General features: G+C 31.8%; 1 protein-coding gene across 1 annotated transcript in view; it reads left to right on the top strand.

The window, feature by feature from the left end:
- Positions 1 to 3,641, top strand: part of LOC145320320 (uncharacterized) — a 36,695-nt gene extending 33,054 nt beyond the window's left edge. Inside the window, exons 15-16 of the mRNA XM_080162764.1 lie at positions 1,294 to 3,133; positions 3,550 to 3,641. Of these exons, the coding sequence (XP_080018890.1) occupies positions 1,294 to 3,133; positions 3,550 to 3,641 (1,932 nt within the window). The remainder of the gene's footprint in view (positions 1 to 1,293; positions 3,134 to 3,549) is intronic.
- Positions 3,642 to 19,280: the final 15,639 nt, after the last annotated feature.

Consider the following 19,280-nt stretch of genomic DNA (forward strand, 5'->3'; position numbering starts at 1 on the left):
TATATCCATTATTAAAAATTATGTTAAAAATTTTGTATTTCTTCCTTAGCTATGAAAGTGAGCTTTGTCTTTTTTAACTAAATGACATAGACAGTGGTCGATATTATTGATTAAAAAGAAGTCATGTGATATAGTAATTATCTAAAGTTTCACCTCCCTAATCCCTGATTATATCAGATATGGGACCAACCAACCAGAAAATACAATTTCAAATTCAGAAGGAATATAATTTAAATTCTATTTCATCCAATATCCGACCCATTTCCCTACCTCTATTCATCTCATTTGGTTCCCTTGTTCTCTCTCTCTCTCTCTAATTTTCTCCTTTCTCTCTCTAATTTCTCTCTCTTTCTCTCTCTCTCTCTCTCTCTCTCTCTCTCTCTCTCTCTCTCTCTCTCTCTCTCTCTCTCTCTCTCTCTCTCTCTCTCTATCTCTCTATCCCTCTCTCTCTCTCTTTCCTCTCTCTCTCTCTTCCCTCTCTCTTACCCTAACTCTCACTCTTTTGTTTTGTTCTTTCTCTACTCACTTTATCTCTCTCCTTCTCTTTCTTTCTTTTTTTCTATTTCTCTCTCTCACAGAATTTTTCATTTTCTCTTTTCTCTAATTCTCTCTCACACACTCTCTCTTTATCTCTCTCTAGCTCTCTATCTCTAATTTTCTCCTTTCTCTCTCTCTCTCTTTCTCTCTCTGTCAATATTTTTATTATTTTCTTTCCCTTATTCTCTCTCATGCTTTCTCTAACTCATTTTCTTTTCGTTATTTACTTTTTTCTTTTTCTACTTCTTTTTTACATTTCAAATTTTTGTCTTCTTTTTACTTCAATCTGTTTTTATGCACTTAATTTCAATTATCATATTTTCTAAATGAAAAGTTAACCTTTAAAAAAATCTTTTTTGAAACATTTAAACATTAAAAACATTTAAGGAAAAGTGTGGTTTCTGAAGTATTTTGATTTAAGAGTGGTTGTTAGATAATTCTATGGTTAGATAATCCAATTAAAACTTTTTTTATTTGACAAATTAGAGTTTCTGCAAAACAAAGTATATTTTTCTTCTTATTTTTGCAAAATAATACCACTGTATTAACAAAAATAATAATTTACAAAATTCCTCTTTGACATTTTTAAAATTTGGTTCTTGTTATGAGTAATATTTGCTAATTTAATGTAACAACCATCTAATTATTAGAGATGGAGAAATAAGATTCATTCTAAAATTAAAACTTTTAGTTTGTCTTCTTTGAAGATATTTTTTGTATAATTAGAAGAAATGGAATTTGAATTTAAACTAATAGGATTCACTGACTGAGTTATCTACTGACGCAAATAAAGAAAATGACACAACAACAGAAAGTAAAGCTGGTGTCAATCTTTCACAAGAAAAGGATAACAAAGATGAAAGTGACAACGCAATAAAAGATTCTTTAAATAACAACAATTCCAATTCAGAAATTAAAGAAGAAGAAAAACAGAAAGAGAAGGCAGTAGCTGATTTTCTTAGCCTTTTCTCAAAGCCCAAAGTAAAAAGAAAGCAAAGTGTTCCAACACTTACATCAAACATTAATTCAGAGAGAACTAAAACAAAAGATTTTGAAAATATCAAAAATACAAATGAAATGGATAAAGAAGATATCAATACAAAATTGCCTGAGGCTATCATCAACTCTACAGAAACACTAACAGTTGAAAACAAGGAAGTGATTGATCAAGAGAAAGCTACAGTTGATAAAGCTGAACTTTCAAAAAATGAGTTTATTACAGAAGATAAAAATGATGCATCAAATAAAAATGATAAACATACAGAGCGTGAAATTATTGCAGAGGTTGATAATCATATAAGTAATCAAAATAAAGATACAGAAACAGAAAAGGAAAAAGCTGAAGAAACAAAAACAAATGTAGTCAATCAAGTTATTGAAGAGGAAAAAGATAAAATCAAGGAGGGCACTGAAATTGAAGAAGTTAAGAAAGAATCAAGTGTTTATTCTTCTGATGAAGATCAATCCACTTTGAAAGCATCAGAAGTTATTAATGAATTTTGTGTACATGAATCATGCGATGAATTTAATGCAAATATGAAGACAACAGAACTTTATGCCATCAAGGAATATTCCAGGATTTATTTTGATGAAGAACTTTCCAGTCTCCAAAGTTCTGAGTTTAGTTTCAAAAGTGAAGGAGACAAAAAAAAATATACTACAAACATAGAAAGTTATGATCATGAGAATGATAATTTTGATGGGGGCAATAATGATAATGCAACTGAAAATGATAATAACAATGATATAGATGATACTAACTTAGATGATGATAGTTTGTCTTCTGAAGCAAATGAGCAATCTATTAAAGAATGTGTTCCAGTTGATGTGTCATCTGATGAAGCTGTTTATAGTGAATCTGATCATTGTTCTATCAATGATGAAAAAATGGAAAATAGTGATGAATCTAACATTAAACACATTGTAGAAGAAATTGAGACAGTTGAAAATGAGTCCAGTGATAATCATAACAAAACCTTATTGAAAGAAAAGAACTTAGAAGACTGTGCCATTGCAGAGAATCTGATCATTAAAAATGTAGGGCTCAATGCCATTGGTAAAGTTAATGTTGAAGCCAAAGATAGGATAGAAACAATAAAGAAAGATGAATGTAAACTAAATTTAAATGAAACCCCTATAGAATCAATAGAAACTGAAAAGCCTACAAATTTATGTATTAAAGATATTGATGAGAATCAAGATATAGATTCAGCAAAAGAAAAAGAAAACATTGAAACACTAAATATGTTATCTGAAATAGAAACAAACAATATAGATAATCAGTTGCTGAATAAAAAAAGTATGGAAAATCTATCAATAGATGTTGTTAATGAAGTAACAGATAAACAAACCCATGAAAAAGATATGAATGCTCAGTTTTACAACTCATCTATGGAAGAAGAAACTGGTGATTATGAAACAGCCAAAAGTATTGAAGAAGAACATAATATTGAACCACTGAAGCAATCTTTAGAAAGTGAAGATCTTGTTTATCAAACAGCTCAGGAGACAACAGAGACTTACAGCAATGAGAAAGAGGAGGTTATAGAAGATCAGGATGAGGATCTTCAAAACAACTTTAATGATACTGTAACAGGTACATGGGTTTACTATGTTTATATACTATAAATTCAGACTTATTTTATGCAATTAAGTGTTAACTTTATAATTATAAGTATTTTTTTATAGTCTTCTATAATCCCAGGATACTTACTTATTAGATAAGTTACAATCTACTAGAGAACCTACAATGCAACATTTTGACTGTTTTTGTAAAATTATTGTCTTATGAGTTAGTAAGTGGGCCATATTACAACCGTGGGGAACTCTCATCAATCCGAGGGCGTCCTAATATTTTCAACAACAAAAATGAACACCAAGATCTTTTTGTAATCCAAAACAAGTTTGTTTGTGAGAAAAAATAATCTCCTTTAATTTTTATCTTCTTTTTGATATCTTATAGCTACTATTTTCCCCTTTTTACGCCCTAAATATCTAATTTTCCTGATTTAGCTGATGTAGAAAATGAAGATGACAACACAACCAATGATCTTCATGAACTCTCAGACTTGGAAGATGATCACACTATTAATGAAGGAATTTAAACAACACAGTCAAAAAAAATTTATCATTTATTTCTTACCAAAAAAGATGATTTTAGCAATAGAACGGAAAAGAAATAGGGACTTAAATATTTGGATCATGGAAAATACGAAGTAGCGGGTTTCGTGGCATATTCACATTACAAATATTTAATTAGACTTTTATAAAAAGGCTTTCTTGTTGTAGCATTTTAAACTTACAACCCACCTTTTAGAAAGTATTATTCAATAATTTGGTAAATAGGTATTTACCGTTCCAGCATTTAGCTGTAATGTTTAAACTGATAAATGTTAGATGTTACACTGGTAGAGGATTCCAACCTGCAGTTCAGTGCTAATTTTGCTGCTGGACATAAAGAGAAACTTGGACACCTGGATACCTCTGCAGGAAATTTAACTCATTTTTTAAAAATATGTAATAGTTATTTCTCACTTGGTATTATAAACAGGTTTCCGCGGATATAAACTGTACAATTGTAAGATTTAAACCAGTTTTTTTAGCCCCGATAGTTTTTTATGAGTCGGTTAGTATGCTAGATGGGCATTTAGGGGGGAATTAGTTTCATTAAGATTTATAACTGTATCATTCTAAGGAGAGTTTAGTGTTTGAAATCATATATCATTGTTGGGCAAATTGACATAAAAGGTTTAAGCTAACCTAATCCTTATAAAACTATGAAAGACTGTTTGAAAAAAAATATTATTATGTTTTTGTTTACACTTAAATTGATTGACGTATAATGCCCAAATTAAAGCTTTAAATAAAAATTCCTGAATTTTGATTATTAGGTCAAACAACCCTCCTTAATAAATCAATCATTCTTGACAAATACATATTAAAAAGGATCTACTATAAATATTCTCAATAAAAAACTGCAGATATCTTTTTCGCGCTTTTATTTGAGCTGCTTGCTAAAGGTGCAGTTTTTGGTCTAGTTTACAACTTATATTTTTTAACAATATTATGTTAAAACAGGTCAAAGCCCTAGATATCTACAGGGGGGGGGGGGGTAAAAAGTTTTCAATGCGCTTCGCGCCCCATTATTCCATCCCCAAACATAAAGTAAAAATAAATGCTTATACTTGCATCTATAAGTGTATAAGTAGGGATTCTCTAGATTCTATACCCAGGGAGAAGGGAACGTTAGTCTGTTTATTACACTAGTCTCCAAAATTTTATAACAAATGTTTCTTATTCATTGGCTTAATAATTATGGGGACTTTTTTATATTTTTATTGGTTGGTTTATTAAGTTTAGTGTTCAAACGATTCAACCACTAAATGTATTCTACAGATGGGGTAATTTTGTGTATCGTCATTGAGGATGTAAATCAATTTATCGGCCATTGTCTTAATCCTTTAGATCCCTGATCCCTGTATCTTTCCCTTAAAAGGGGTTGTATATAATTATTCTATAATAAAACATAATATTTGTTAAAATCTGTACAAAATCAATGACTATCAAATTTCCTATTTGAATCGATATATGTATTATTACTTGGATGTTGCACCAGATTTTCGTGTTCTATGAGAAAGTAATGTCCGCAGCTTGTCCACCTTTACCCCATCCTCTCCTCTCCTACTAGATGAATGATCTGAAAATAAATTAGATCCATATTAGCAAGCTAAATTGACGACAAATTTTCCCCTGTCAATATATCCATGTATATCCTATATCAATTTCTATTTGTTTTCCCATAAATTTGTTTAGTTGATTTGAGTGCTTAAAGTTATAAATATGCATTATTTAAATATGTCTGAGTTTAATTTGATAAGTGAGATATCATTAAATGTTTTGAACATCTGTACGAATTGCGTAGGTTCTATACATGGGGGGGGGGGGATATTGGTCTTTTCATTACACTATCCCCCAAAGTTTTATAATAACGTTTTCTTATTCGTTGGCTTACCAACTATGTAAAAAAAAATCAAAAACTAGAATTGGTTATTTTCTTATTGGATTTCATGCTATAACCATTACAGCAATTGTTTATTGTAATATCCTTTCAATTAAAGTATATAGATTTTGATGAAAACTGAACAAATTGCGTTCTCCAATAAAGGGAAGCTTTATATAGCTCCCAAAGTGATTTTAGCCCATTTAAGATTTTTAGTATTTTTTTCAATCTTCGAGTACAGAGGACCTAGATGATAGGGGCGCAGCCACTAGTATTGTATATATTGTATAAACAACAAAAGTATTAGACGGAATTTCCTGGTTACATACTGATTAATTCTTTGAATACAAACACTCTAAAAAACATTTGCCAGGGTTTTAGAGTAAAAAAGTTATAATCTTTTATGGCTATTTTTTTTCTCTCGATAATTTAGACATGTTGAAATTGTTCTATCGTTTTCAAACTTTGCATTGTGATTCATGTAACAGTTATAAGGTACGTTGTAATCGTTATGTACGTCAATTGAAAACAAGCTGATTTTAACTTTTTTGATAACATATCCTTTGTATGATATAATTATTCTATTCATTTGATTTTCGGAATAGTGATTCTTTGGACAATAAGTTTCAATATTCTAAGCGAAGCAGTATCTGGTGTTTACGCAACAAATTTATGTTCAATTTTGTTTAGACTTACAAGTCAAGGCTCTGCTTATTAAGTTCTGACACTGTACAAGAGTTATTGTTCGTTTGTCCTTCTTATTTTAGAGCTTCCCTTTTTTGAATGTTGTCATCCTGTTTATACAGTAAATTAGTATAAAGTAGTATGTTAAGAAATTAAAACAATACCTTGTTTTGACAACAATCAAAAAACTATAACAGATTGATTAATAATATATTTTCTCGTATTCATTCGAATCCGGTGGATAGGAACCGGTTCTCATCCATACGAAAAAATATGTCTAGCATCCTATTATATCCAGTTTTCTACGAATATAGAAATGTACAATCATAAGATTAAAACTAGTTTTTTTAGCCGGTGCCTTCGGCACCACGGGGCTAAAAAACTAGTTTTAATCTTATAATTGTACATTCTATATCCGCGGAAAGCCGTTTATAATACGATACGAGAAATAACTATTACACGGGTAATATTTCATATTATCTAATATAATTTATGTCATACATAAAACTAAGTTGTATATGGGACAGGGGTTTCCTTCCCCACTTCTCCTCTTATCCTTTTTATGACGTCACACATGACACTTTCCACTGTCATATAGTATATGAAAATTTCTTCACACAGTAACAATTTGTTAAATGTAGACTGCGTTTTTAAGAGCAAATTGAAAAAGATAAATACTGATTTATAATAACTAGGTCCAATTGAACAAAAGCTATGCTCCTAAAATGCACCTAAAAAATTATAGAAAGTCCTCTATACAAATAGATTAATATGTGCTTTGCTCTCAAAGTGCACTTCGAACACTAACCCCTCCCATTTATTTTTAAAATAATTGACCATATGGATAAGGGTTATTAAAACTAACCTGATCTAAGGCTTTAAACTAACAAATTAAATACTTCCCTCCCCCCATATTTTCGTAATTTAAGGGGAGGGGGGGGGATTTATGTGCTTGATTAGGCACTTTATGGGAAACTGCCGATTAATCCAAAGAGGGTAATTTTACCAAGAATGTGTGGTTAAAAATTTTGGCAAATGTTTTGTGCTATAAAGTGCAACACATCAAATAACCCAGAGGCAAGTACAGGGAGGGAGTGGACAAGAGGTTGTTTATTACACTAGTCCCCAAAGTTTTATAATAACGTTTTATTCGTTGGCTTAACAACTTTGGGGACTTTCAATGAATTTTGATTGGTTGGTTCATTAAGTTTAGTGTCCAAACGTTTCAACCATTAATTATAATATACTGAAAGGATATTTTATGTATCATCATTGGAGATCACATTAATTTGTCCGCCATTGTCTTATCCCTCTAGATCCCTGGGGGGCAAGTCTGATAATCCTTCCAAAATCAATTAATAGAAGGAGTGTCGAGAAAAGATTTGTCACAATAATTGAAAGTTGGATGTACTTTCTAATGCAGTGTCTGTTTTTAATAAAACAAAAGTATTTTTAATTTAACCCACTAACCATTGACATAAATTAATAATCAATATCTCAGTGGTAAGTGGGTTAAATTAAGCAATTCTTTGTTAAAAAAACACTGTATTTAAGGGAGATTTTCCAAAAATAAAAATTAAAAAAAATAGCTGTGAATTTGTTTTTTTTCTGCAATAATTAAACCAGATCTATACTTCATGAAAATAATAATTTTAAAAATTTCAGTCAACTGTACAAGACTAGGTTGAATTGTATAATAAATTGAAAGTAAATAGAATATAGATAAAAGAAATAGTTGATTACAAGTAAATAATTTTTTAACTGTTAGAAACCACCAGCAAATGTGCACTCTTATTAATTATGACAATATTTTTATTATTACTTGGATCTTACACCAGATTATCTTACTCTAATAAAATGGAACTTTTAGCGTGCTTAAATAATTAACCCCCCCCCCCTCATTCCCTAGAATCTACTGGATGAAAGAAGTGATGTCTAAATTAATTAGAAACCAAGTTTTCCCATGTCATAATATCCACGTATATTCTATTTCCATAATTATGACACTGCACAAATATTTTTCTCTTTCTTTCTTCTAATTCATATGACCATTGGTAGCATTTACTTATTGTACAGTGTGCTTAATTTTGCGTTAATTCTTGGTCTTGGTCTGTTGTTTTTATAAGATTTTTTCTTTTTAAAATTACACAGTTTAGGGGTCTTACGGTATAAGACAAAGAAAGATAAATTGATTTAAATCCCCAATAACTTAAATGCTGTTATTAATTATTTAGAAACCAGTATAATTTACAGTCTATACCAATGTTCCCTTTCTTTAATAGCTGCTTAGGAATGGAGACCCTTTCCAAAAACCTACTGAAATTATTTGATGCTGATATATGTTATCTTCTAATGCAATAGAAACAGGTAGAGAGGGGACATTAGGCTTTTATCTATACACTAGTCCCAAAAGTTTTATAATAACGTTTTCTTATTCGTTGGTTCAACAACTTTGGGGACTTTTTTTGGGGGATTTTTGTTCGATAATTTGAGTGTCCAAATGTTTAAACCACTATGTGTAATCTAAAGAAGACGTAATTTTTGTATCATCAGACAGGATGTACATCAATTTATCGGCCATTGTCTTATCCCTTTATATTCCTGACTATAATGCACCAAAGTGGAGTGTCATATCTTGTTCCTCCTAAATTCCTTGTTCACAATTCATATTTCAAATATCAACTGCAATTTCATAGGGATCTAAAGGGATACGACAATGGCCGATAAATTGATGTACATCTCCAATGAAGATACACTAAATTGCCCCTTCTGTAAATTGCAATTAGTGGTTGAAATGTTTTGACACTCAAAGTAATGAACCAAACAATCAAAATTTAATAAAAGTCCCCAAAGTTGTAAAGCCATTGAATAAGAGAATGTTTTTATAAAACTTTGGGGACTAGTGTAATATATAGCCCAATGTCCCCTCCCTCCCTGCCAATTTCATCTTCCTTGTACGCACATTCTAATTAATTCGTTGGAATATCATGGAAAAAGGGGACTGAAAATTAAATATGTACGTACCCAATGTGTTATTGTCTTATTATTTGGCTCAAAAATTTTGGATACTTTAATTGAATTTCAATGGATGGTTATAACCTAGAGGCCTCTATAGTGGCACCGTTTTTTTTAAATTTAGTTTTAAAAAGAAAGAATATTTTTTTAAGGGGAGGAAGTCATTTTTTCTAGGGGCATTCGCGTTGCTTTCCATAAAAAATTATAAACCTTCCCAGGACCTATGATAAGCTACATTGTAAAGAACAACCCGATCGGTTCAGTGGTTATCAAGATTGCTTGGTACACACTAGACAGACATACATACAGACCCATAGACATCCTGCTACTTTTATATAAGGATATCCTAAACTCAGCATGTAACATGGGAATTAACCAGGGATAAGACAATGGCCGATATATTAATGTACATCGTCAATGAAGATACATATACCACTAACCTAACTGTAGATCCCAATTAGAAACTTTTGGACATTATGACCGAATGAACCATCCATTCAAAATTCAATAATAGTCCCCAAAGTTGTTAAACTAATATAATCATACAATTTTGGGGACTAGTGTAATAATGTTCAATGTCTCCTTCCTCCCTGAGAAGAAGCACTAAGAGTATGTTTTCAGTAAATTTATCAAAATTTATAATTTTAACAATGCAATAGATAAAAAATGTCCTAATTTTTAACATAATTAAGATTCTCAGATTATGAAATAAACACATAAAAAGTTTCGTCCATTGTTTACAGAAAATATGTTATCTAATATTACAGTAATATAACATTTATTTATCGCGACGTATTATATACAGCTTTCCGCGGATATTAAAATGGAAAATTATAAGATTAAAACTAGTGTTATTAGCCCCGAGTGACCCAAGGCCTTGACTTAAGAAACTGGTATTAATCTTATGATTGTTTATTTTAATATTTGTGGGAAATTGGTTGTAATACTAGGTATTATACACATTATATTTCAGTAAGGATGAGAACCGGTTGTAATCCAGCGGATATTAATCAGTTTACAAGTTATTCTGGAAAAATTTATTTTAGACTAATTTTTTTACCAAATTTTACATTTATGGATTTTTTACAACAAAAAATAGTTTCAAAATCCATAACTTATTAACTTTACAAAATGTCCTATCATGTATAATAGCATGATATGCCTTTTTTTCACCCTACGGGCGTTTTACAGAAAATGTGTTTCTTTAATGTCGGTAAAATATAATACACTGAATAGAAGTTGTGTACATAAAATAACCTGAATAGAAGTAAAATACCCATTTTAAAACGTAAAAGGTAGAGGAGAAATTGCCCCCCCCCCCCTCCCCTACAAATTTTCCTTTTTAGTTTTATAAACAAAAGAAAAATATTATTTGTAAAGGGGGTTATTTTTTCCTAGAGGCAATTTATCTTGGAAAGGTGGAGATTCCCTCCCCTAAAATATTTATAAACTTGGACATATCAGAAGTTTCACTGTAAAGAAGAACTATAGCGGTTCGCGAGATCCTTTGCTACAGACAGTAAAATACTTATTAATTTATATAATAAGACTTTCTCTAAGTTGTATGTATCAATACTAAAATTTACATTATTTTCAAAATATTTCAAAACATGAACACTAAATCTCATTGAGAAAGGGGACAAGGGGCTGTTTATAACACTAATCCCCAAAGTTTTATAATAACATTTTCTTGTTCGTTGCTTAAGAACTTTGAATTTTGATTGGTTGGTTCATTAAGTTGAGTGTTTAAACGTTTCAACCACTAACTTTTATCTACAGAAAGGGCAATTTTGTATAACATTAATGGGGATGTACTTCAATTGACCAGCTATAGCCTTACCCATTTAGATCCATGTAATCAATTGCTGAATTTAATTTTTAGTTGCTTTAAATAAACTTTTTATAAAAATAGAGAAATTTACACATCTCGACCACGAATTCGTTTTTGGCAAGCCCACACCTCCAATCAAATTATATTTGCCAATTCTACTTTACAACTTTTACTTTAGAGTATTAGATTATAAGGAAAATTCTCTTTTTCGCCATTAGTACCCAGGGATAAGACAATGGCCGATAAATTTATGTACATTGTACATACCCAATGATGATACACAAAATTACCCTTTATGTATATTACAATTAGTTTTTAGTTTTTTTGGGGGGGGGTTATTTTTCATTTTTGGGGGAGTTGGGGGTGTCCCATCCCGCAAGAAAATAGTTATAAACCTTCCCGGGACCTATGAGAAGTTACCCTATTAAGGAGAACCCGATCGGTTCAGCGGTTAGCGAGATCCTTCGGTACAGACACACAGACAAACATCCTGTTACTTTAGTATAAGGATATAAAAGTAACAGGATGTTTGTCTGTAGCTTCAGATCTCGCTAACCTCTAGACTGATACGGTTCTCCTGTTCAGTGAAGGTTATTTATATGTCTATAAAAGGATTATAACTAATTTAGTCGAGGGTACCTACGCCCTCCCAAGAGAAATCGCCCCAGGAGAAAAAAAATTATGCAATTAGTTCTTTTCAAAATAAAATTTAAAGTTGAAGGTCGACTAACCCGCCCTCCCCCCTTTCTTTGTTTGCCCCCAAATTGCATGATTTTTTTGAGTTAAGGGGTTTAAATAATGTATACATAAGTAACTTTTAAAAATCTTTTTCGTAGCACATTACCTATCCTAATACCCTACATTTTTTAAGTTAGTAAAGCTACTTTATAAGTTACTTGACCGTCTGTCTGTCCTTCCGTCTGTCTGTCTGTACGGCTAAGAGTATAAGTGATTGTCTTGGCCCCTAGTTTAAATATAAAGCTGAATTTTTTTGTATTAATATCAATGACATGCACATCCAGTCTATACATTGTTTTATCCGTCAGTCCGTCACACATGTTAAAAATGTAAATGAGTTGAAATTACTACAGAGGAAGACAATGGTAACAATAACTTAAAGAAACCCAAAGATTGGAACAGATCTGAAAGTTTTAACCTTGCCCTGAAGATAAATAATAAACTCAGCATGGATAAACACATTGAGTGGAATAGGAAAGTTATTCATAAATAATTTTTATTTATTACATCGTATTATAGACAGTTTTCCGCGGATGTTAGAAATTAATTTTGTAATTTTTCATTTAATAGCCGTGGCAAATTGACTGTAATGATTTTTTAGTATGACTGAGAACAGTTTCTAGTCCAGCAGATATTAATCAGTTTCGAAGCCATACTAAAAGATTAGCTGATAAGCTAGAGGCAAAATGAATTTTCATTTGTTGAAAAATAACCTTAAAAATGAAGCTTTTTATATTGCCTATAAAAATGACATCATACTGGCCTACCATTGGTATATTAAAGGAATTCTGGCCTGCCATTGGTAATTTAGTCTGTGTATTGGCCTAACATGTGTACTGTGTAGGTTTTTTGTATTGTATGACGTCACTTTATTATAGGCACTATAAAGAGCTTCCCTTTAAATGGTTAATATGAAGGATCTAATGATAAACATTTTTGAGAAATTTTTAAGGGTGATTTACTGGTTGCGCCCCTAACATATAAGGGCTTTGTATTCAAGGGGTAAAATCGGGAGCAGAAAAATAGTCTAAAACCATCCCAAGGATTGAATAAGAAAATACAATAGCCTGAAACCATCCCAGGACCTATGTAAAGCTTCCCTACCAAGGAGAAGTGAACCAATTCAGTAGCTATTGAGATCCTAAGCATCAGACAAAAAAATCTTACTACTTTACATAAAGGACTATTAATATTAACTCCCGGAATTACTTTTAAAAATGCCTAGACAAAGCAAAACCTTTAAAATATACTGCAAGCTTTATGAATAACTTGAATAAGATCCGAAAGTTTCAACAAAGCTATACAAGAAGCAGAGATTAAGGATGATATTAATGAAAGCGAGGAAGAAAATTGGTTTAGACCAAGAAGATTACAAAGTTTGGAAGGTCAAAATTTGAAAAATAACTTTGGGCTGTTTATTAACTGGTCCCAAAAGTTTTATTATAACGTTTTCTTATTCGTTGGCTAACCAACTTTGAGGACCTTATTGAATTTTGATTTGTTGGTTCATTAATTTGAGTGTCTAAACGTTTCAACCACTAATTGTAATCTAAAGAAGGGTAATTTTGTGTAATGTAATTTGGGATGTACATCAATTTATCGACCATCGTCTTATTCCCTTAGATCCCTGGATAAAACCTTATTTTTAACTTATATCCTTATACTAAAGTAACAGGATGTTTGTCTGTGTGTCTGTCTGTCTGTGTGTACCGAAGGATCTCGCTAACCGCTGAACCGATCGGGTTCTCCTTAACAGGGTAGATTCTCATATGTCCTGGGAAGGTTTTTAACTATTTTGGGGGAGGGTACTACCACCCTCCCAAAAGAAATGACAAAATAATTGAAAATTTTTGGTAAATACGGGAGACTTCAACGTAAAATAAAGAGGTATCGTACTAAAGAATTATCGTAGCAAACAAAAACATTTAAAGTGCCACTAGAGGCCTCTAGGGGCGTAGCCGCTAGTTTATACTAAAGTAACAGTCTGTGTGTTTGTGTGTTTGTTTGTACTGAAGGATCTCGCTAACCGCTGAATCGATCGGGTTTTCCTTAACAGGGTAACTTCTCATAGGTCCCGGGAAGGTTTATAACTATTTTGTGGGAGGGTACCACCACCCTCCCAAGAGAAATAATAATAAATATAAATTTTTATTTTAAGTATAGAGACTCCTACGTAACATTGCGAGGTATCGTAGAAAGATACTCTTACGCAACATATCGTAGAAACTTGAATGCAACAAAAAAACAAACATTTAAAGTGCCACTAGAGGCTTCTAGGGGCGTAGCCGCTAGTTTTAAAATAAGGGGTGAGGGGTTCGGTGCTCACTAGGATGAAATGCACTCAAATTATTATTGTTCAGATTTAGGAAGAATAGCTGGATCTGATCTTGCTGACGACAACCATGCACATGCTGCACATGATGAACATGATGGAGGTGGTGTATTACATGATGATATTGATGACAACTGGTTCTCACGGACCGACTATCAACATATGCAGAAATTAGGCAATTTGTCAACTTTATCTAATAGTCATATAATTATCCTATTCAACTGATTTTAAAAAACACTGATGCCCATTACAACTAGGTACGATGTTATAAACGAAGTATATCTATAATACAAAGTAGCTTGATGTCTGTCCGTCCGTCCGTCTGTCTGTCTGTCCCTCCGTCCGTCTGTCCCTTAAGATCTCGGTAACCACTGGACCGATCGGATTCTACTCTTCAGGGTATATACATATTGGTCCTGTGGTGGTTTTAAGTTATTTTCTTCGGGGGTGGGACACCCCTTACCCCAACCCCCCAAAAATAAATAGAAAATCCCCCCCCATTTTTTTTTTTTTGTTGTTGAAGATTTCCTTGGTCCTTTTACAAATTTCGCATTAATTTTTTATCACCTCTTGGGACAAAGCCCCTAGAGGCTAGGGGCGAAGCCGCTAGTCTATAAATAAGTCCAATAAAAAGGAATGTATGTCCTCAAACATGATCCTGTATTTAAGCACTTTTGCATCAAATTTACTTACAATTTTACTTTTATATTCAGATTTTTTTCGTTCTGACACTCTACAAGTGATAATGTTTGTCCGACCACTTTATAGCCTTGATATGTTTGTTGTCATCCTTGCTTTTATAATTATTAAAAATTAATAATAAAATTTAATATAATGCCATATTTGGACCTATTTTTAATTCAAACAAATAATGTCAAATTGTAATGAACTTGTAATAGATGCTGGAAATCTGAGTGATACTGAAGAAGATCTGAAAGAGTTTACACTTGAACATATTGAGTTTCCAGATAATGATAATGATAACAGGAAAGGTCCATTGCAAGTTTTGGGAATAGTCCCTTTCGTAACATCGCCCCATAAGGGGCGATTCGTCGTATTTTTAAAATGGCTTTTTATATGTTATTTTAGGTTAGGTTAGGTTATATTTGTTTAGGTGATTGCCCCACAGGGTTAGGTAATTGGCCCCGCTGGGTTAGATCCCCCCGCAGGGGCTAGAAATAGGAGAAAAGCTACTGTGAAAAAAATACGAAGAATCGCCCCATAAGATGCGATGTTACGAAAGGGACTATACCCCAAGTTTTTAGCAGGTCTATTTGGTTTTAGAGTAAAATAATAAAGGGAGAAAGGGGTTAAATAACTGTATGTCCCCTTCCAGTGCACACTGGTCCAGAGGGGTCAACAATTCAATTTTTCCTACCCATCAATTTAGACAAAAGTTGACCTGCCAGCCTTCAAAGACATCCTGGGCCACCTATATTTTAAATATCAACCCATGTTGATAATATGTTTTTTGAAATAATTTGGGGCCAAAGCTGCAGAACTCTAAAATCTAAGAACGTATTATTGACATTGTTAAATTGGCTATACTTGCTTAAATCTGATAAAATCAAATATCCGCATGTTGGAAATTGTCCAACTAAAATAAGTCCTATATAAGTTCAAAAATTATTTATAACACAAAAAATGGTACAAAATGCAAAAATGTGTTTTTTTTTCTTAGTTTTTAAGATAAGGGTAAGTTTGGCAAAATTTTCTTATTGAGTACTCTCTGAGCTTTTCGCATGTTTATTAAAGAGAATTTGTTGATATTGCAATTAGCTTCATATTTCACGATATATATGGCATCCGGTTTTGTTCGTTTTTTGCATTATCTTAAAAACTAATAGATCGATTAAATTTCATTGATGTTGTAATTTAGAATTATTCCGACGCACGTAGAGGGGGGAAGGATCTATTTTTGCGGAGTAATATCTAATAAACAAAATGAAAACATACGAAATAGCTAAATAGTATAAAAATCTGTTATATTTCATGTAGGTTAGTTAAAATAAATTTTTAAATGTCAATTTTATTGTTTTATATTCATATAATTGATATTATTCTTTCAGCCTACTCTTTATGTTTCTTCGTGTGTGTGTGTGTGTGTGTGTGTGTGTGTTTCGCGCCTTGTTATTTCGTAGCGTAGAATGAGGAGAAACAAGAATACACACACACACATTCAAACACACAAACAAATGCATATCCTTATAAAAATATGCCATAATTTTATTAGCCTCTAGTAAGATGAAATAACAATGATTTAAAATATTTTCTAAATGGATAAAATCAAGAAAATTTAGATAAAATAATCAAGATATTAAAAATTAAAAACGCGCAAATTTGAAATTTGCAGCTGGTGAAAAACTGGTTATACTTCCAAAATTTTTACTTCACATGATATTTAGCCAATGCAATTGTCTACAAAAAAGTATTTCAGAGTCTTCTTGATTTGACAACTCCTTCCTGCCCTAAATGTCCAATAAAACCTCGGGAACGGCAAAAATCAGACTTTAAAGGTCATTTTAACGGTCTTTGACCTTCGAGGTCATGTATTTTTTTTTTCATAAATGGACTCCCTGACCCATAAAACCCCTAATTTGCTGTATTGGGCATTAAAATCGGCCAAAAGACGGCTGAAAGCGAATTGTTGACCCAAAACTGCGTTTACAGACCAGTGTGCAGTGGACCTGTATCGACTCTTAATTGGGTCTTTGAAAATCAACCAATAGCGTCGGGAATATTAATCACAGCAAAGTCGCTACAAAAGAGAAGAAAGCAATTTGCTAGCAGACGAAAGAGGTCTCCAACAGAGGGATCCAGGTAGTTGTCTGATAGTTGTAAACATCAAATTGCAAAAAGTTCATAGATCGGTTAGATTAGGTTGAGTTGGGTATGTTAATATCAATTTTAGTTATGTAAGGTTAAACTTTCACTGGGTTTAGGCTCCTGCAATGTTGAGGCACCCCAATTGGAGCTTAATTGCAATTGGTATGTGGAATCTGACTATACAAATTTATTGATTAATAATCGAACTCCTAACTTTTTTGTTATTTCTTAAAGAAGTTGTATCAACTTTTTTTTTTATAGCTAGCCGGTTCTTTTAGTAAGTAGTAGATGTAAAATTTTTCATAGAATTCAAATATGCAATCGGTTTTTTTGTAGACCTCTTATTTTTTAAGTAATTTAAGTTTTTTAAAAAAATAATTAAGTCGGTTTTAAGGTACTAAAACGCAACAAAATAAAAGAAAAAAATGGTCAGTAAGAACAAAAATAGTAAGATCTTTAATTTGACACCTTACTTTTAAAATTCTGTTGAGTAATTATTGAAAAAATCTATTTTTTTAACCTCGGTATAATAAAAACTTTAGACCTAAATATTTTCTCAAACAGACATAAAAAACATGGGTTCATATATACCATTAGAATCAGAAAAATATTACGAATCCATTGTAAGCAAAATTGAAAAAAATTAAAAAATTAAAAAATTACAGAAATGGCCAATTATTTTTTTTGTTCAGACAACACTATTGTCTTCCCTTTTTTACCCCCTCTTTACCCCCTCTTTACCCCCTTTCCATTTTTATACTCAATTGAAGAATTAAGACGTTGCCTGTACAACATAATATGATATTTTCATATAATTCCTTTTATTGTAGTTTATATACTATATTGTAAACTTTTTTTTTCAATTTTGCTTACAATGGATTCGTAATATTTTTCTGATTCTAATGGTATATATGAACCCATATTTTTTTATTTGTGAAATAATAAAATTAAGTTCAAAGTTTTTATTCTCGTGGGTTTAAAAAAATCGATTTTTTCAATAATTACCTGACAGAATTGAAAAAGTAAGGTGTCAAATTAAAGATCTTACTATTTTTGTTCATAATGACCATTTTCTTTCTTTTTTTTGTTGCATTTTAGTACCTTAAAATCGACTTAATTTTTTTTTTTTTAAACTTAAATTACTTAAAAAATAAGAGGTCTACAAAAAAACCGATTGCATATCTGAATTCTATGAAAAATTTTACATCTACTACTTACTAAAAGAACCGGCTAGCTATAAAAAAAATAGTTGATACACCTTCTTTAGATTTAGTGTAATCAAATTAACCGTATTTCAATATTTAAAAAATACTTGTTGAAACTACACATAAACTTTAATGGACTATGATTGCAGTACTTCTGAGGATGAATTTGATGGAAATTTTCGAAACACAATACCACAAGGAATCTTTTTTTTTACTTTTTCTTTAATCTTTTTATCAATCAGTCTTTAATAAAAGAATGTTCTTATAATGGATTAATTGTTACTTGGATTTTGCACCAGAATATCATGTACTCTAATAAAGTGAAACCTGTAGCTGGATAAAATAACTATCTTCCCCATCCACCCCATTTACCTAATCCCCTCCCCTCCTACTAGATAAACGAACTGATCAATAAATGATGTCCATCCTAGCAACCTAAATTGACGATAAATTTTCCCCCTATCATAATATCCACGTAAATACTATATCCATTTATATACCATTTTAAACAGTCTATTATACCTAGTGTTTTTGAAATTTGTAGCTGGCTAGAGTAACGATCCCCCCATCAACCCTCTTTATCCTATTCTCTTCTCTCCTACTGGATAAACGAACTGGCCAAAAAATGATGTCCATCATAGCAACCTTAATTGACGAAAAAATTTTCCCCTATCATAATATCCACATATTTTATATATCCACTAGCGGCTACGCCCTTAGAGGCCTCTATTGGCACTTTTAATGTTTTTTTTCTTCAAATAATACGATACCGTGCAATGTTACGTAGGAGTCTCTATTTGAAAGAAAAAAATTTCGATTTATTGTGATTTCTCTTGGCTCCCCCATAATAGTTATAAACCTTCCCGGGACCTATGAGAAGATACCCTGTTAAGGAGAACCCGATCGGTTCAGTGGTTAGCGAGATCCTTCGGTACAGACATACAGACACACAAACACACAGACATCCTGTTACTTTAGTATAAGGATTATTCCCATAAAAATTAGAAAAGATCCCAATATAGATGAAAATACTGCTGATCCTGATGATATTGATAGTGGAGCTAATTCTCTGCCTCAGTTTGTCAGGCCTCAAACCAAAGTCCCCCATGTTCA

This window comes from Acartia tonsa, chromosome 1 (genome assembly GCF_053477335.1).
Source record: "Acartia tonsa isolate MP-2025a chromosome 1, ASM5347733v1, whole genome shotgun sequence".
NCBI classification, from domain to species: domain Eukaryota; kingdom Metazoa; phylum Arthropoda; class Copepoda; order Calanoida; family Acartiidae; genus Acartia; species Acartia tonsa.